Genomic DNA, 15,695 nt, shown 5'->3' with positions numbered 1-15,695 from the left:
AATTATGTTTAAATTCGATTACGCTAATAGTGACATTCATCTTTGTATTTGTTTCCCGCCCGGATTCAGTGCATAACAGAAAACAGTTGGCCTATTTGTACGATTCTCAATCAAATAAATTTTTTCTCAATATATTATTAAAATTGCAACTACTTGCTGTCGATTTATTAAAACACAACGCAAGGGGCAGCGGGCGGTACCACATTTGAATCGGGACTCAACTTCATTACCGAAATCAAAAGAGAGTTCGTGTACTACTTGCTCCGAAACAATTATGAAAATGTACGTAGCATAGAAATCCAAGTGCAACGCCATTACGAGCATCTCAGATCAACCCTAACCATAATGCTGAACGACAATTTATTTGAAATAGATCAAACACTACGCGGCAAGAACAGCACCAGATCCACGGCGACAGTCCTTGAGCATGTCCAAGTAAAACTGGCATTTGCTGATGTCGCTCCCAAAGTTGTTGAGGCACTGTTTCATAAGAAACATATATGGGATTGATTACCTATTAGGTTCAACATGGAAATAACACAAACGAAATGTATTATATGAATCCAGCAAAACAATATAATAGGATTATTTATTTACTCCTCATGAAGGCCTTACAAAATAAATACTCGTAGATGATTCTGTCTAGAAATCAAATACAAGTGCAGTAGTGATTCAATATATGTTTCATTATATGGACCAAATTAAGAAATACTTATCCTATTCTATTCCTTGTCTATCCTCAATCAGGCAATTAATTAGCAGAATTAGAATATAGCAAACGCAAGTGTATCATTCAAAAGAATATCAATTTGGTAATTGTATCAAGTGACAAAAAGCAAATTGACTCGATCACTTACGTCCTGGAAGGCTTTAGAATGGATATTGCAAGCATCAGATTCCAAAGAGGCATTCACAGGAGGAGGAGCAGTTGGGGCTGGAGAGACTACAGTCTCAAGTTTAATGGAACGAGGACCTAGAACAGCTTCAATTGCTCGATGCGCGAGGGTAATCCCGGCACCAAAACCGAACCCTGCCAGTGAGCAAAACCACTTGAAATTTGAAACATAAAGACACAAGCTTTGTTTGTTAAATGCAACATAATTGTAAATAAAAAAACCTTCCTTAATGTCGGCAACAAATGAGCCAAGGAGTGATTCTCTTGCTTGAGCGGGAGCAGGTGGAGGTGCAGAGCGCGCTGCAGCAGAGAAAATGTATACAGCATAGTTTCAGAAGAAATTAGTAGATCGTGTAATAAAATGCATTTGAATGTCAGTGGATCATCCAAAATTTAGAAAGAAAGGATAATTCTTGGGTAAAACAAATATATGAGAAGGGGGATAGATACCTTTTTGAGGTGGGTTCCTCGTCGGAGTTGCTCGAGATGCAGCACGACCAGAAGAGCGTCCTAAATTTGAGGATAAAAGGCATAAAAATCATCTAAAATGAAGACGCGACAGGTCAAAAGAAAGATAAACACCTTCAAACTCCGACAACAATGAGTTCAAACACAACACCGATCGCATCTAGGAAGGATATTCAGGCCATAAGAATAACTAAAATAAAGGGTTTAATTCTTGTCACCCATCAAATGCAATACAAATCCGAACAAGATCAACACCTCCCAAGTCCCAACTACAACAACATTGAACTCGAATACAACATCAATCGCCCATCTAGGTCAATACATAACACGAAGAAAACTTCCGTCCAAACAGAACGAATCGACTTGAGTTTTTTTCTTCTTCTCCATTTTGAGAACTTATGACACGATATTGATCAAGGATTCGAGTGCTACGAACTATAACTACAATCTAGAATAAATAAATCACTTCTTCGCACCTATCTAGTGCAAGAGGAACCCAAACAATATCAATGCCACCTGACTCCAACAACTACGAGATCAAATACAACATCAATCGCGTCTACGAAAGAAGAAGTCGCAGATGAAAAATCTTACCGCCGGAGCTGCCGCGAGCCATCTTCGAGGAGGAGTCGCAGATGAATCGGCAAAAGAAGAAGAAGGTTCTCAAAAGGTACTCGAGCTTCGAGGTCGAAGAAACTGGAATATATAGAGCGAGCAGCGCTTCCAGAAGGGTCGGTGGATTTGTTTGTCTTCATCTATTTGTCCGTTAGATTGTGATCGGACGGCCATTAGCGAGACAGAGTATTGCTTGGGCTCCAAGCTTAATGAATCACGCCACCTCAAATCCAAAAATATTAAATTTACCATAAAATCATCAAATTTCAATTTTAAACCAGTACATAGATAAATTTTTAATCTTATATCAATTTCAATGAACAACTAATTTAAAGAATTATTATTTTTTATATAAATATATATTTGAATATATTAGTTGTTTAATTTAGAATATCTTACTTGACTAAAATGTTTTTCTAAAAAAAAAAATGTACACAACTCATAATATTTTTTTATTTTTATTTTTCTAACTTGAATGCGACCAATGCTAAGTACCTTTTCCTAGTCTTAATTTTATTTTATAAAAAAGAGTAAATTCTTCATCCAATTAATAAAATTACCACTCTCTGATTCTTCAGCTTCACGTCTTCAGTTAAGATCATCATAATATAATATGTACCAATTTTTAAGAGTGTGTCCAACTTCTGTACTTATATTTCGTGCTATTCAATTTTTACTTATTCAAATAAATATATCTTAATATCCGTAAATAAATTTTATGTAAATTTATTATTTATCAGAGTTTATATTTTAATAATTTTTGTTTATAATAATTCAGGTATCGTCTGACATTACAAATAATTTGAACTCTCAAATGTAATATATGGATGGTATTTAAATCTTCGTTACATAAAGTGTCTGTCCCAGCAATCATCGTTAGATAAAGTGGGTGCAACCGTTCAATTCTTTACTAGCGGAAGTATCATGAGCGGCGTTGAATTTAATAAAAAAAACTTGGATTATCATGAGCGGAAGTATCCGGAAAGAAAAAAAAATTCAAGAGTGTACTTTTAATAACCGATTCTGGATTGGACAATTTTAGATTGGATTTTTTGGTACACTGTTTTGTGGATGATGATCAATCATATAATTGTGATCGGTCGTGATAATTAGTTGTAATTTTTTTCTAGATTTATTTGTTATATAGATTATAATTTAGATCGGAGTGGGTTGTCCTTCGTTCGATATCGATAACCCGCTCATTGTCGGTGACTTTTGATCGTTCACCCTGACTCAAACTTTAATCTGAATAGGAAAGTGAACCCAAAGAGAGATAGTAACCAATTGTAATCGAATCGTGACTATGGTCCGACCGTAATTACATTATTAACAATCCTCTCGTCCAAAAAAGTAGACTACTCCTTATTGACAGGATAAAATCAAAATCAAATCCTCTGGTGTAAAAGAAAAAGAATCAGGGAATGAATCATTTACAATTATTATTGGATCTTCATCGTGACTCGACTGTAATTGGTTACGATCCCTCCTTAGGTTACCTTCCCTAAATTATAATTTGAGTCGGGACGAATGACCAGAGACCGCTCCTCGATGCAAGAGAGTCTGGTCATTCCTTTTCATTTGTTTTTTTATCAGGGATCTAGCCTCAGAAAAATCACTACCGTCTCTGAAATTAATGGTATCTTCCTTACTGGACATATATTTTTATTCATATAAATTTATCAATAAATTAAGTTAAAGATATAGTCAATTAGTAGTGTAAATGAATTAAGTCACTCATGAGCTATTCGAAAATAAAAATTCACTTGAGCTCGTTTAATAAGACTTGTTAAAATAAACAAATTGAGTTCAAGTTTCACAATATTCGACTCGTTAACTCGTAAACATGTTCGTTAAACTCATGAATCAATTTTTAAATAATTTTTTTTTTAATTTTAAATTTATAAAATTTTCAGACTATTTATGAAACATAAATATATTAAATTTATTTTTAAAATAAAATATAAATTTTAATAAAAATATTATATTTTAAAAATATATAATTTAATTTTTAATGAATATTTAAATTTATAATTTATATTTATTAAGTTTGTTTAGATTGGATAAAAAATTAAATAAATTTGTGAGTCATAATCATATTAGTTAAATAAAATTTGAGTTCGGTCCAATAGTAAATGAGTCACACTCAAATATCCCAGAATAAATTTGACTCGGCTCTATTACACCGAACTCAACCAGCCTTTACACACTTGATTTTATCTTCTCGAGCATTTATTCTGGGCCTTTTGTCGTCCACACAAATTACACAATCCAAAAAAACTCCCATCCAAAAACCACAATTTCTTTCTCGTTATGTCGCCACTCCGTTCTCGACCATGTCCTCCGCCGCTCTCTTCTCCGCTCTCCCGCCGCCGCCCGCTGGCCTCGACCACCGCCCTCCCACTGCTGATGCCAGCTCCGCCGGCGCCGCCTCATCCTCATGGAACGCCAGAATTCGCACCTGCGCCCGCTCCCCGGACCGCAAGCCCCTCGCCCTCGCACTCTACGAACGGATGCTCCTCTCCGCCCTGCCCAACAACTACACCTTCCCCGCCGTCCTCACTGCCTGCGCCTTCCTCTCCGCCTTCCCTGAGGGCTCCCAGATTCACGCTCACATACTCAAGCTCGGCTTCGCCTCCGACCTCTACGCCATCAACAGCCTCATCCACTTCTACGCCTCCTGCGGCCGCATGCCCCTCGCCCGCCACCTCTTCGACGCCATGCCCCGCCGCTCCCGAGTCTCCTGGAACGTCGCCATCGATGGCTACGTCGCCAACGGCGACCACGACGCCGCCCTCGACCTCTTCCGCGAGATGCAGCACCAGCATCTCGCCCCTGATCAGTACACTCTTCAGAGCTTGATCGGCGCCTGCGCCGGCGTCGCTTCCCTCTCCTTGGGGTTGTGGGTTCACGCACTAGCGTTGAGGAGGCAAGGTGGGAAGCTCGCCGTCGCCGCCGACGTCTTGATTAACAACTCGTTGATCGATTTGTATTCCAAATGCGGATCGATTACTCTCGCCCAGCAACTGTTCGACAGCATGCCCACCCGAGACGTCGCCTCCTGGAACGCGATGATTCTAGGGTTCGCGATGCACGGCCGCGTCGCCCAGTGCTTCGAGGTTTTCGATCGATTGATGGCGGAGGAGAAACTGAGGCCGAATGCGATCACCTTCGTCGGAGTTCTGAGCGCGTGCAATCACGGCGGATTGGTGAAGCAGGGGCGGAGGTACTTCGACTTGATGACGGCGGAGTTCGGAATCGCACCCCGGATCGAGCACTACGGCTGCTTGGTGGACCTCCTCGCCCGCGCCGGCCTCATCGGCGAGGCCCTCGACCTCGTCGCCGGCATGCCCTGCAAGCCCGATGCCGTGATCTGGCGGAGTCTCCTCGACGCCTGCAGCAAGCGAAACGCCGGCGTGCGGATCAGCGAATCGGTCGCCCGGAAAGCCCTCGAATCCACCGACGACGACGCCAGTGGCATCTACGTGCTGCTCTCCCGAGTCTACGCCTCGGCCAACCGTTGGAACGACGCGGGCGCCGTCCGCCGGATGTTGGCGAGGAAGGAGCCGGGCTGCAGCGCCATCGAGACGAGCGGCGGGGCGACGCATCAGTTCGTCGCCGGCGACACGTCCCACCCGCGGGCGGCAGAGATCTACAATAAGCTCCGAGAGGTGGAGGGGAGGCTAACGGCGGCGGGGTACGCGCCGGACGCAGCGCAGGCGGCGACGGTGGCGGAGGGGGAGGCGGCGAGGGGGGCGGCGTTAAGGCTGCACAGTGAGCGGCTGGCGATCGCGTTGGGGCTGCTGGAGGCGGAGGCCGGCGAGCCGATCCGAGTGATGAAGAACTTGAGGATGTGCGGGGACTGCCACGCCATGATCAAGCTCGTCTCCAAGGTTTACGGCGTGGTGATCGTGGTGAGAGATCGGATCAGATTCCATGAGTTCAAAAACGGATCCTGTTCTTGTAACGACTACTGGTGACTCGAATTCAACCTGCCTTATTTTTTAGTTTCTAAAAAGAATATTATTAAAAATTATTAATACTAAATACTTTTGATAATATCTGATCAAACGAACAATATAGACAAATCTTCGTTTCATTACAAATAAGTTACAAGGCAATGGAGGTGCATCATAACCTACTTAAATCCAAGATCTAATTAGTCCATGATCTTGGAGCTTTATAGAATATACATGTACAAGAGCATTCTTAATCGTCGATAAATATCGATGTTCATGTCGGAACCAAACGTCTCCAGCCTCATGCACTGCTCTTCAGAACCTCTGAACCAGTCGACGCCCAGTAGGGAACAGCTGGAGTGCGCTTGGAAGCCTTCACCCGGAGAGGACTGTTCTTGCTCTGCCAATCAAATAAAAAAGACAACGTTAGACGAAAGCTTACTTTAGCACTGCAATGTGTATCAGAAATCGGGATGTTACCATTAGGCAAGTTCCGTCGCTGATGCTGCAGATAGGGTAGTCATGAGGGCAGCAGCTGTAGTGATCGTCGCAGCAGGTAGCATCCTCGAGCGGGCAACATCCCCAAGCGAAGCAGTATTTGCCATACTCGTAGACGCAGCAGCATGTGGTGCTTTCAGGGCAGGTGTAGTAGTTGTCGCAGACAGTGGGAGGTTTTACAGGGGAAGGCGGAGACGGGCCGGGGTTGGGTGGATTGGCACCTACCTTTATTGGGTACGAAGCTTCCATTGCGATACCACATTTGCCGGTGGCGGACTCGATGTTCCGTTCCATTCTAATGTACCCAGACTCTCCCCAACTGCCACCCCATGAGTTCTTCACAATCCAGTAGTCCTTGCCATCCTCAGTGTCGTAACCGACGGCGGTCACACCGTGATCTAGTGAAGTTCCACAGTATCCGGTGAATATTCCCTGCGAAACAAATGAAGAGTAAATGAAGAGCATGACCTCACTGTACTTTTTGACAGGAAAGAAATCAGTAGAAAGGAAGATCGACTCAAGCTTGTGAGGTAGAAACTTGAAAGTTACAAAACTGAAAATTGTTGTGGACTTTCACATGAGAGCTGGCCGCTTTGCTTGATCGTGTCAAGAGATTTATATAGTAAAATAAGAGCAGCCCAATGCAGGAAGCTCCCGTCAGTGCGGGATCCCGAAAAAGAGTCGAACAATATTGGATCTATTCTAAAGGCATCTAATTTAGGTCTACAAGAGCATAATAAATTTGAGACAACGTATTCATCAAGTGGTACAAGAGGCACTATATATCTCCTATACTATTTAGAGTCTGGTTATATGGATCTTATCAACTAAAATAGCCAATATCTGTTCAAAATCTAGATAAAAATGGGGATTATAAACAACTTGGCATCCAACATAAACACTATCTATTCTATGCGGATGGATCTAAATCCATTAATTTTTTTGTGCAAGAACTGAATTATAATATCAAACCATATAATTAGGTGTAACATGAAGGCATTCAGGAAGAGCAACATATTTTATGTTATGGCAGATGCGGGGCCCTAAAAAAGAGTCGAACAACATTGAATCTATTGTATATAATCTTACCTTACATTTTGCAAGAGATGACTTCAAGGTCACATGGTATGACCATCTAAAGGCATTCTAAAGGCATCTAATTTAGGTCTACAAGGGTGTAATAAATTTGAGACATCATATCCATCAAGTATGGATCTTATCAACTAAAATAGCCAAAACCTGTTCAAAATCTAGATAAAAATTGGGATTATAAACAACTAGGCATCCAACATAAACAATATCTATTCTATGAGGATGGATCTAAATCCATTAATTTTTTTGTGCAAGCAATGAATTATAATATCAAATCATGCAATTAGGTGCATCATGAAGGCATTCAAGAAGAGCAACATATTTTATGTTATGGCATCTGCATCTACTGGCACTTAATTATTTGCAGCACATACAATATTATTGCTCATAAGTCAACTATTTGTATAGAGGAATAACCTTCACAGCTTAATAAACTAATGTTATTAGCTTTAGGAACGACAAAGAACAAGAAAACGGTGGAAGAAAACACATCAATGTTATGATGACCCACCAAAGAATTATCACCAAGTTGAATATAATTTTCTACTGCATGTCAAAAAAAGGACAAAAATAAACACATCATGTGCCCTAAAACAACAATTCAATTGGTCGCCTAAAGGTTCCCATCTAAATATATTCCTTTATTAAACAATATGTGAAAAACTCACCATGGATGATGGGAAACACCAACAATTTTTTTGTGAAGAAAATACTTACTGCATGATTCAAATGGATACAATTCCAGAAATTTAATTATCTGATCGAATCTTTACCGAATCATACAACTGGAAAACTCTGCCACCAGCTTCAATAGCAACACTAACTGGTTGATTCGCCACAGCCTTTTGGAGAGACTTCTCATCATTGACAGGAACATCTTCATAAGAGTCAATTGTCACAACATGAGCATTTTTCTGCATGAGAAAGGCAGGCACCAAGATTATAACGACGTTCACTATCTAAAGTATTAAAAATGGCATATCTATTAATTGCAAATGTTCAGTCCATAAATCACCCTGTAAGTGTCACAAGTTGAATCTTGAGCCTTGTACGGGTAATCCTCATCACTGTCGATGCCGCCATTGTTTATGATGAACTCAAACGCATAATCCATGAGTCCACCATTGCAGCCCTGGTTGTATGAGGTATCGCAGTCAACCAATTCCTGTTCCGACAGCGAAATCAGGTCACCCGTGACAATTTGGTTAATGCCTTCCACGGCAGCAATTGTTGAGAATGCCCAGCAGCTACCTGTAACACCAACAAAGCCATAATCAGCATACATGTTGAATTCATTGAAACAAAATACCTTGTTTTATCACCTTTAGCAGTTTAGCTTGCCATAACTTGTTAGTAATTGATCACGGATTTATGATCTACTTATTTCTTTACGGTACTAGTAGTAAGTAAAAAAGGTTTTCAATTGGAAAGAAAATCATAATCAGATGATTCGATCTCAAGAAAAAAAGATCATGGGTGGTGATGATCAGATTGTGACACTAGCAGTAAATAAATTTCTAGATCCAGCAAGATTCGTACAAAATAGAGGTTGAAAAAGAGTATCGAAGCAGATCCCCAAGCCAATAACTCCAAAGAGCACCCCCTTTTGCCAAAAGTCATACAAGAGGTGAAGAAAAAGAGATCTGGAAAAAGTTTTAATCAAACAAAAGCAAGAGATCTAACTTTATTATCACTGATTACCCCCCCAAAAAAATCAGTATTACTTAACATCTAAGATTAAAAAAAATTAACTGAAGTCAACGAAAGTAGAAATCGCTCACCGCAGCTGCCCTGATCCTTAACGGCAACAACAGCGCCCTTCTCTCTCCAGTCGATGGAATCGGGAAGAGAGTCCCCTTCTCTCAGCTGATACCGACCGTTGCTTTCCCCGCCAGCGGGCCTCCTCCGCCGGGAGAAGTTCCCGAGATACCTTGCTCGGTACTCCTCGTTGGTGAGGTCGGCGAACCGGTTCATCGCGAGCCGAAAGGAGTGCTCCCCGCGGTCGGCCGCCGCGTTGTGCTCGTCCACAAACCTGAGGTTGTCCTTGAAGACCTCGAAGCGGTCGTCGTCCAGATCGAGGGCGTTCTGGATGGGGCGATGCTTCGCCCTCCACTCAAGGTAGAGCAGTCTCACCTCCTCCTCGCTGCGGCCGGTCACGGCCCGATCTTGCTCGGCGAGGGTGAGGACGTCCAGATCGGGGACGGCGACGCTGGCCGCGAGGCCAGAGATCAAGAGGAGGAGGGCGACGGCAACGACGGAAGCCATGAGTGGAAAGAGAAGAGGAGAAAGCAAAGATGCCTTCCTGTTGATGGAAAAGGCTTTTTTATACAAAACGAGCGCATAGAGTCCCAGAGAAGATAATGAATCTTTTATGCATTTATGAGAATTAATTAAATATATTTAATTAATTAAATAATAGACACAGTTGAATAGGAATACTGTTTACTTGAAAGGAAGGGATTTCCTTGTAAGAAAATATCGAATAATTAGGTGATAAAATCAACGTTAACTAAGGGAAGGTTATTCACGTTCATTTTAGCATTAATTAAGTCTCCTTTGTCAGCTTCCTCACCTCCATCCCTTCCTCTCCTCTGTCTATCCCTCTAATAAACATAGCCGTGGAAGGAAAATAATTGATGGTGACAGATTGGTGGACCGTAAATAGTTAATTTTGTTCCTTCATTGAAATTTAAATATTTTGGATTACAATCGAATTAAAGTTGTCCTGATTCAGGGAATCATCTAGCTACCCTTTGTTGACAACAACTATTTTTTTTATAGTTAAAATGGAAAAAATAAATTAAGAAAATTCAATTTGACCATATAATTTATCCTTTTTTAAGAATATGTAATCCAAAACAATAATAACTTTTTGTCGAACTAAATTTTGTATAGTAAATTTAAAATTAATAAATCATGTATTTATTTTTAATTTTACCCTTATTCGAATCAATTTTACTTTCTATCAAATATCAAATTTTGAAGTAAATCAATCGATTGGTTTTTTTTTTAATCAAAGATAATTTTAAATAAAATCGATTGAGGAATAAACGATTTTAGATTTATATGAAATTAATTTATATATATTTGATTAATTTTTTGATTATATTCATACCATGTTAATTTGACTAAATATATTCAGAGTAATTATTTGTTGAACACAAATATATTATATTTAAAAAAATTAATTTATGTTCAAAAAATTATTACTCTTAATATATTGAGTCAAATTGATATTTGAGAGCATGAATATAATCAAGAGAACTAACCAAATACATAAGATCTAGTTTAATGTCAATTCGAGGTCGTTTGGTCCATCAACTACAAAATCAACTAATGGATCAAATAACATCGGATTGACATGAAACTAGTTCTTATGTACTCGGCTAATTCTCTTGATTATATTCGTGTTTTCAAATACCAATTTAACTCAATATATTGAGAGTAATGATTTTTTAAATACGAATTAAAATTTTCAAATATATTCATGTTAAAAAAATTACTGTTCTCAATATATATTGAGTTAAATTAATGTTTGAGAGCATAGATATAATTAGGAGAGATAGCTGAACACATATAAACTAATTTTATATTAATCCGTTGTCGTTTAGTTTATCAGTTAATTTTACTTAAAATAAATTTTGATTTTTAAAAAATAAATCAATCAACTCATTAAAAAAATAAATCAGTTACTGATTTATTTAAAATTTCAACATTTTAGCATAGAGTAAAGTTGATTCAACTGATAAAAAAAATAGAGTAAAGTTGATTCAACTGATAAAAAAAATAGAGTAAAGTTGATTCAACTGATAAAAAAAATAGAGTAAAGTTGATTCAACTGATAAAAAAAAATGAATCACTGAAAGAGGTAAAACGAAAAATTAATACATGATTTGATAATTTTAAAATTACTTTATCTAATTTGATAATTTTAAAAATTTATTTACATTATTTAGTAAAAAGCTAAAAAGATAATAAAATATACGACCCTCAAGCTATGTGATGCAGTGGCAACGATACTTTAATAATTCTAAGTATTCATAGTTCGAATCTCAATTAAGGATATACTATGGATAATTTTCTAAATTTGAGATATTGTAATTCTGAATTTACTCGATGAAAAATTTCTATTTTCAAGATTAATTGGAAAAATTAGATATCCAGATTAACCTTATCACACGATTGTTTTTCTAAGAAGCAAAAAACTAAAATTAATTTATACAAGAAATACCTGAAAAAAATAATTTATACAAGAAATACCTGAAATTAGTAGGGTTGGAGCTAATCATTAGAACATTTAATTATTGAAATAGAAGTTTAAATTGTATTTTTAATATCAATAAATAATTTTGAAGCATTTTGAAAAAGTTATTAAATATACTTTTGAAATTATTTGTAAAATAAAAAATCAGACAGCGTCACATGTGATTTAGCATTTTCTGCGACAGCATTAAAGTCAAAAAAACATAAAGTAAGACGTAACGGAGTAGAAAAATATCTAGGAATTTCGATGGATTGTGTCATCCACCCACCACTTATTTTCTACCACGTCATATGATTCCTGTAAGCCCACGGAATCCTCCGCGCACCCGAAAGATCCATACACTTGGCAAAAAAAAAACTGAAAAATATCTAGGAATTTCGATGGATTGTGTCACCCACCCACCACTTATTTTCTACCACGTCATATGATTCCTGTAAGCCCACGGAATCCTCCGCGCACCCGAAAGATCCATACACTTGGCAAAAAAACAACTGGAAACAGTAGAGAGAGAAGATAATATACTGATTAATTAATTAATTTTAAAATGAAAAAAATGATGCACCGTCCATTTATTTGGTAGTTTTTTTAAGCTACTATTAGTTTTTGATTGGAGTGTTCATTTAAAATTATATTTGTATTACTCCACCTCATTTGGATTGAAGGCAATATTTCAAAGGTGTTGAACTAAACACAACTTTCTTTCCTCAAAATAAAAAAAAAAAAATCAAAAATCAAAATAAATCTGCTACCTTAACAGTCCTCTTAGTACCGATATCATAGATATAGAGAAAGATATATACAGATACATCGGCCATAGACACATGGTGGGGTAAATCTTAGGTCGTCAGTTTATGAGAATCGACCCCTGACTATTACACGAGAGATGTCATGCGTCCACCATCTACGCTACGCCCTGGGGGCAACACAACCTTCTTTCAAGCCTTGAAAAGAAATAGTGATTTCCTCCAAAAGAAGGGTGCAATCAAAGGATATTGAACACCATGTGTACTTCTCGATTTACACTGATAGCCGGTGGAAAACTTTCATAGGATCAGACCGGTCACCCTAAGGATAGTCAATGAGGCTAACTGGGATTATTATATTAAAGAGAAATATTGTTAGTTGAGAAAAGCAATGAAGCAACTACATCATCCTACTATGAGGTGATTCAGGATGATACTAGGCTTCTAGGGCTGGTTGTCATGTGCACTTTCTGATTTATCCTGGTAATCAATAGAAAATTTTCATGGGACTAGACCAATCAGCCTAAAAAATAATCAATGAGACTAATTAAATTTATCATTTTTTTTAAGATAATTCAAGAATTTATAGAACATTTTAGAATGCAACTTGGCACATGATTACGGGGCAAAAATTCTGATCACAATTTCTAGGATGAAATTAAGAAGACTCTATTTAGCATTGGTGATTAGAAGGTCCCAAGACCTGATACTTATTGTTCTAATTTCTTAAAAATAGTTGGGCTAATTGTCAAAATAATTTTATAGCTTTGGTGTTGGAATTCTTCTACTTCTTAAATTTAGAAGATGATTTATTATATTTGAATTGTAATCCTAATTATATTTATTATTATTTATATATTTATTATTTTAATAATTATCATAGTATGTTACTATATTTATTATAATATTTTTCATATATTATTTTAACAATATGTATAAATAGATTTGTTACAATTTAAATAATCGATTATTTTCTCTCTATTCAGTATTTATGTTTAAATATGGTATTAGGATCATATTTCTCTTTACTCTTCTTCCTTCTCTTTAAATTTCTTCGGGCTTTTCAAAGAGTTTCACCTGATACATCGCCACCACCTCCTTTCCGTCTTTCCATTTTCTTCCAACGTTATTCTAAATTTCTTTTTCTCTCTTTTTAGTTTTCCTTGCAAAAGAATTAGATTTCCCTTCCTTTTTTTTATGTGATTTCATCTAAATTTCTACTACCGTCATCTCCTTCTTCCTCATCATTCTCTTATTCTTTCCCTTTTTATTCTTATTTTTATTTAATTTCAGCATCTTCCCCTACAGCCTTCACTCTCTTAGCAAGCAACAATAACAGGTCTTCCTTTTCTCCATCCCAATACCCTTTCTCCTTTATTTTCAGCAAGCAATAGAGCTTCTATTGTCATCGTGTGGCACTCATTGAAGCTCTTCCTCACGATGATCATCTTTCTTTCTTTCTTTCTCCTTCTCCTTTCCATAGCGTATTGTTCTCCTATCTTCTCTCCTTCCTTTTTACATTCTTCTAATGTTATTTCTCTATTTTTTTTTCCTTGTGAAGATTTAGAATTTCTCTCCCATCTTTTCCCTTTTTTTATGTGGTTTCCCCTTAAAGAAAATAATTGGTTGCTATCTCCTGTATCCTCATCCAGGCACCACCTCCCCCACCTCTTCTATCAGCAGCAATCAAAACCATTTTTCCTCAATTTCAGTTATTTCATGTTTTTTTTTTTCCTTTCTCCTTCTCCCTCTTCTTGTGCTTCTAGTATGGCCGGCTATCGTCATGATGGACTCTATTTTCGGAAGATATGTTAGCTTCTCCGATTACCATGATTAACCTCCCTCGTGATGACCTTGGACAAGGTACGGCGGAGGCGCTGGAGACGAGCATTATCGCCTTTGCCCAATGTCAACACTAGCAAACATTCTATTTTTTCTTTTCCCTGTCAACAATAGCAATGGTTCTCTCTTTCTTCTCTTCCTCCTCTCCTCCTCTTTAGCTATTGCCGCTTGCAGCAGCATCCATCAACTGTTGTCTCCTTTTAACCAACTTCTAACATGTCAAATAGCAATCTTTTTCCAAGTTTTGCTCAATACACGACATCAAATTTTCTTCTTTTCTTCTGCTCCAACAAATTTCAGTCATTAAAATTGTAGTCGTGACTCTTCTTTTTCCAAAGTCACCAAGCTCGTTGCCCTCTTTTAGAAATTCAGCAATAGTAAAATTATAGCGCTCTGTTCTTTCTCTACTGGCTAATCATCATTGTTTTAAAAGATTTGATTGGTAGTATAGTTGAAAAAGATATTTCAATAAATTAGCAACCAAATTCAAGCACATCTTCCCTTTAAGTTTGTAAGAGGATAATGATAATAAAGATAACAGTTCAGGATATTTAGAAATTAATTTTAATTACTGATAATTTAATATATTTGGATTACAATTTCAATCATATTTATCATTATTTCTATATTTATTATTATCTTAGTTATCGTAATATATTACTATATTTATCATAGGCTTGTTAGCCTATGATAATTATCAATAAAGAATCAATTATTTTCTTACTATTCTTTCTCTTCTTCCTAGTCTCTATGTTTCAATATGCACATCTCAAGATGTCACAATTAGCCTAAGTTGATGATCTTTTGTTGCTTTTCGGATGAGATGTTCCATTAGTTACCACATTAGTATCCTACTTGCATAAGTTTAGAGAGATGTCTGGGCGACAAGCAAACCCCCTTAAATCTAATATTATACAACTGGAGTGAATGAATTTATCAAACAATAGCTATTTGCCATTATTGATTTCAAGAGGGAGTCATACCTTTCAAATACTTAAGGATACCTTAGGCTCCTGAAAGACTAAAGATTTCATATTATAGCGCTCTTTAAAATTTGTTAATTCGAAGGATCAACTCATGGCCTAAGCAAACACTATTATATGTTGGGAAGCTCAACTAACCTCGGTGTTGCAAGGTGTTGAATACTTCTGGATGTCTATTTTACCATTGTCATAGGGGGTCATTAATCTTGTTTATAGTAACTGTAGGGCTTTCATGTGAGCATCTGAGTATCTCCCAATAGCATGAACATATTAGATTACTTATAGGAAACGATGTACATATTCTACAGTCAATTAAAGTTTGGTTGTTCAAACGTTCTC

General features: G+C 37.5%; 3 protein-coding genes across 3 annotated transcripts; 1 reads left to right on the top strand and 2 right to left on the bottom strand.

Moving 5' to 3' along the window:
* Positions 1-189: 189 nt before the first annotated feature.
* On the bottom strand, positions 190-2,033 carry LOC121983778. The gene is made up of 5 exons (XM_042536390.1): positions 1,958-2,033; positions 1,346-1,405; positions 1,118-1,195; positions 858-1,030; positions 190-480 (listed from the first exon to the last, which is right to left on the bottom strand). The coding sequence occupies exons 1-5, from the start codon at positions 1,977-1,979 to the stop codon at positions 382-384; spliced, it is 432 nt and encodes a 143-aa protein (XP_042392324.1). The 5' UTR covers positions 1,980-2,033; the 3' UTR covers positions 190-381.
* A 2,207-nt stretch (positions 2,034-4,240) lies between these two features.
* LOC121983775 (pentatricopeptide repeat-containing protein At1g59720, chloroplastic/mitochondrial-like) lies at positions 4,241-6,004 on the top strand. Its single transcript, XM_042536388.1, has one exon. The coding sequence runs from the start codon at positions 4,312-4,314 to the stop codon at positions 5,953-5,955; it is 1,644 nt and encodes a 547-aa protein (XP_042392322.1). The 5' UTR covers positions 4,241-4,311; the 3' UTR covers positions 5,956-6,004.
* Positions 6,005-6,038: 34 nt separating this feature from the next.
* Positions 6,039-9,854, bottom strand: LOC121983777 (oryzain alpha chain-like). Its single transcript, XM_042536389.1, has 5 exons — positions 9,306-9,854; positions 8,540-8,775; positions 8,298-8,438; positions 6,415-6,864; positions 6,039-6,334 (listed from the first exon to the last, which is right to left on the bottom strand). Exons 1-5 carry the CDS (start codon positions 9,787-9,789, stop codon positions 6,236-6,238), a joined length of 1,410 nt encoding a protein of 469 aa, XP_042392323.1. The 5' UTR covers positions 9,790-9,854; the 3' UTR covers positions 6,039-6,235.
* Positions 9,855-15,695: the final 5,841 nt, after the last annotated feature.

This window comes from Zingiber officinale, chromosome 5B (assembly GCF_018446385.1).
Source record: "Zingiber officinale cultivar Zhangliang chromosome 5B, Zo_v1.1, whole genome shotgun sequence".
Taxonomy (NCBI): domain Eukaryota; kingdom Viridiplantae; phylum Streptophyta; class Magnoliopsida; order Zingiberales; family Zingiberaceae; genus Zingiber; species Zingiber officinale.
The sequence above is the reverse complement of the archived record's forward strand: the minus strand, read 5'-3'. Positions and strand labels throughout refer to the sequence as shown.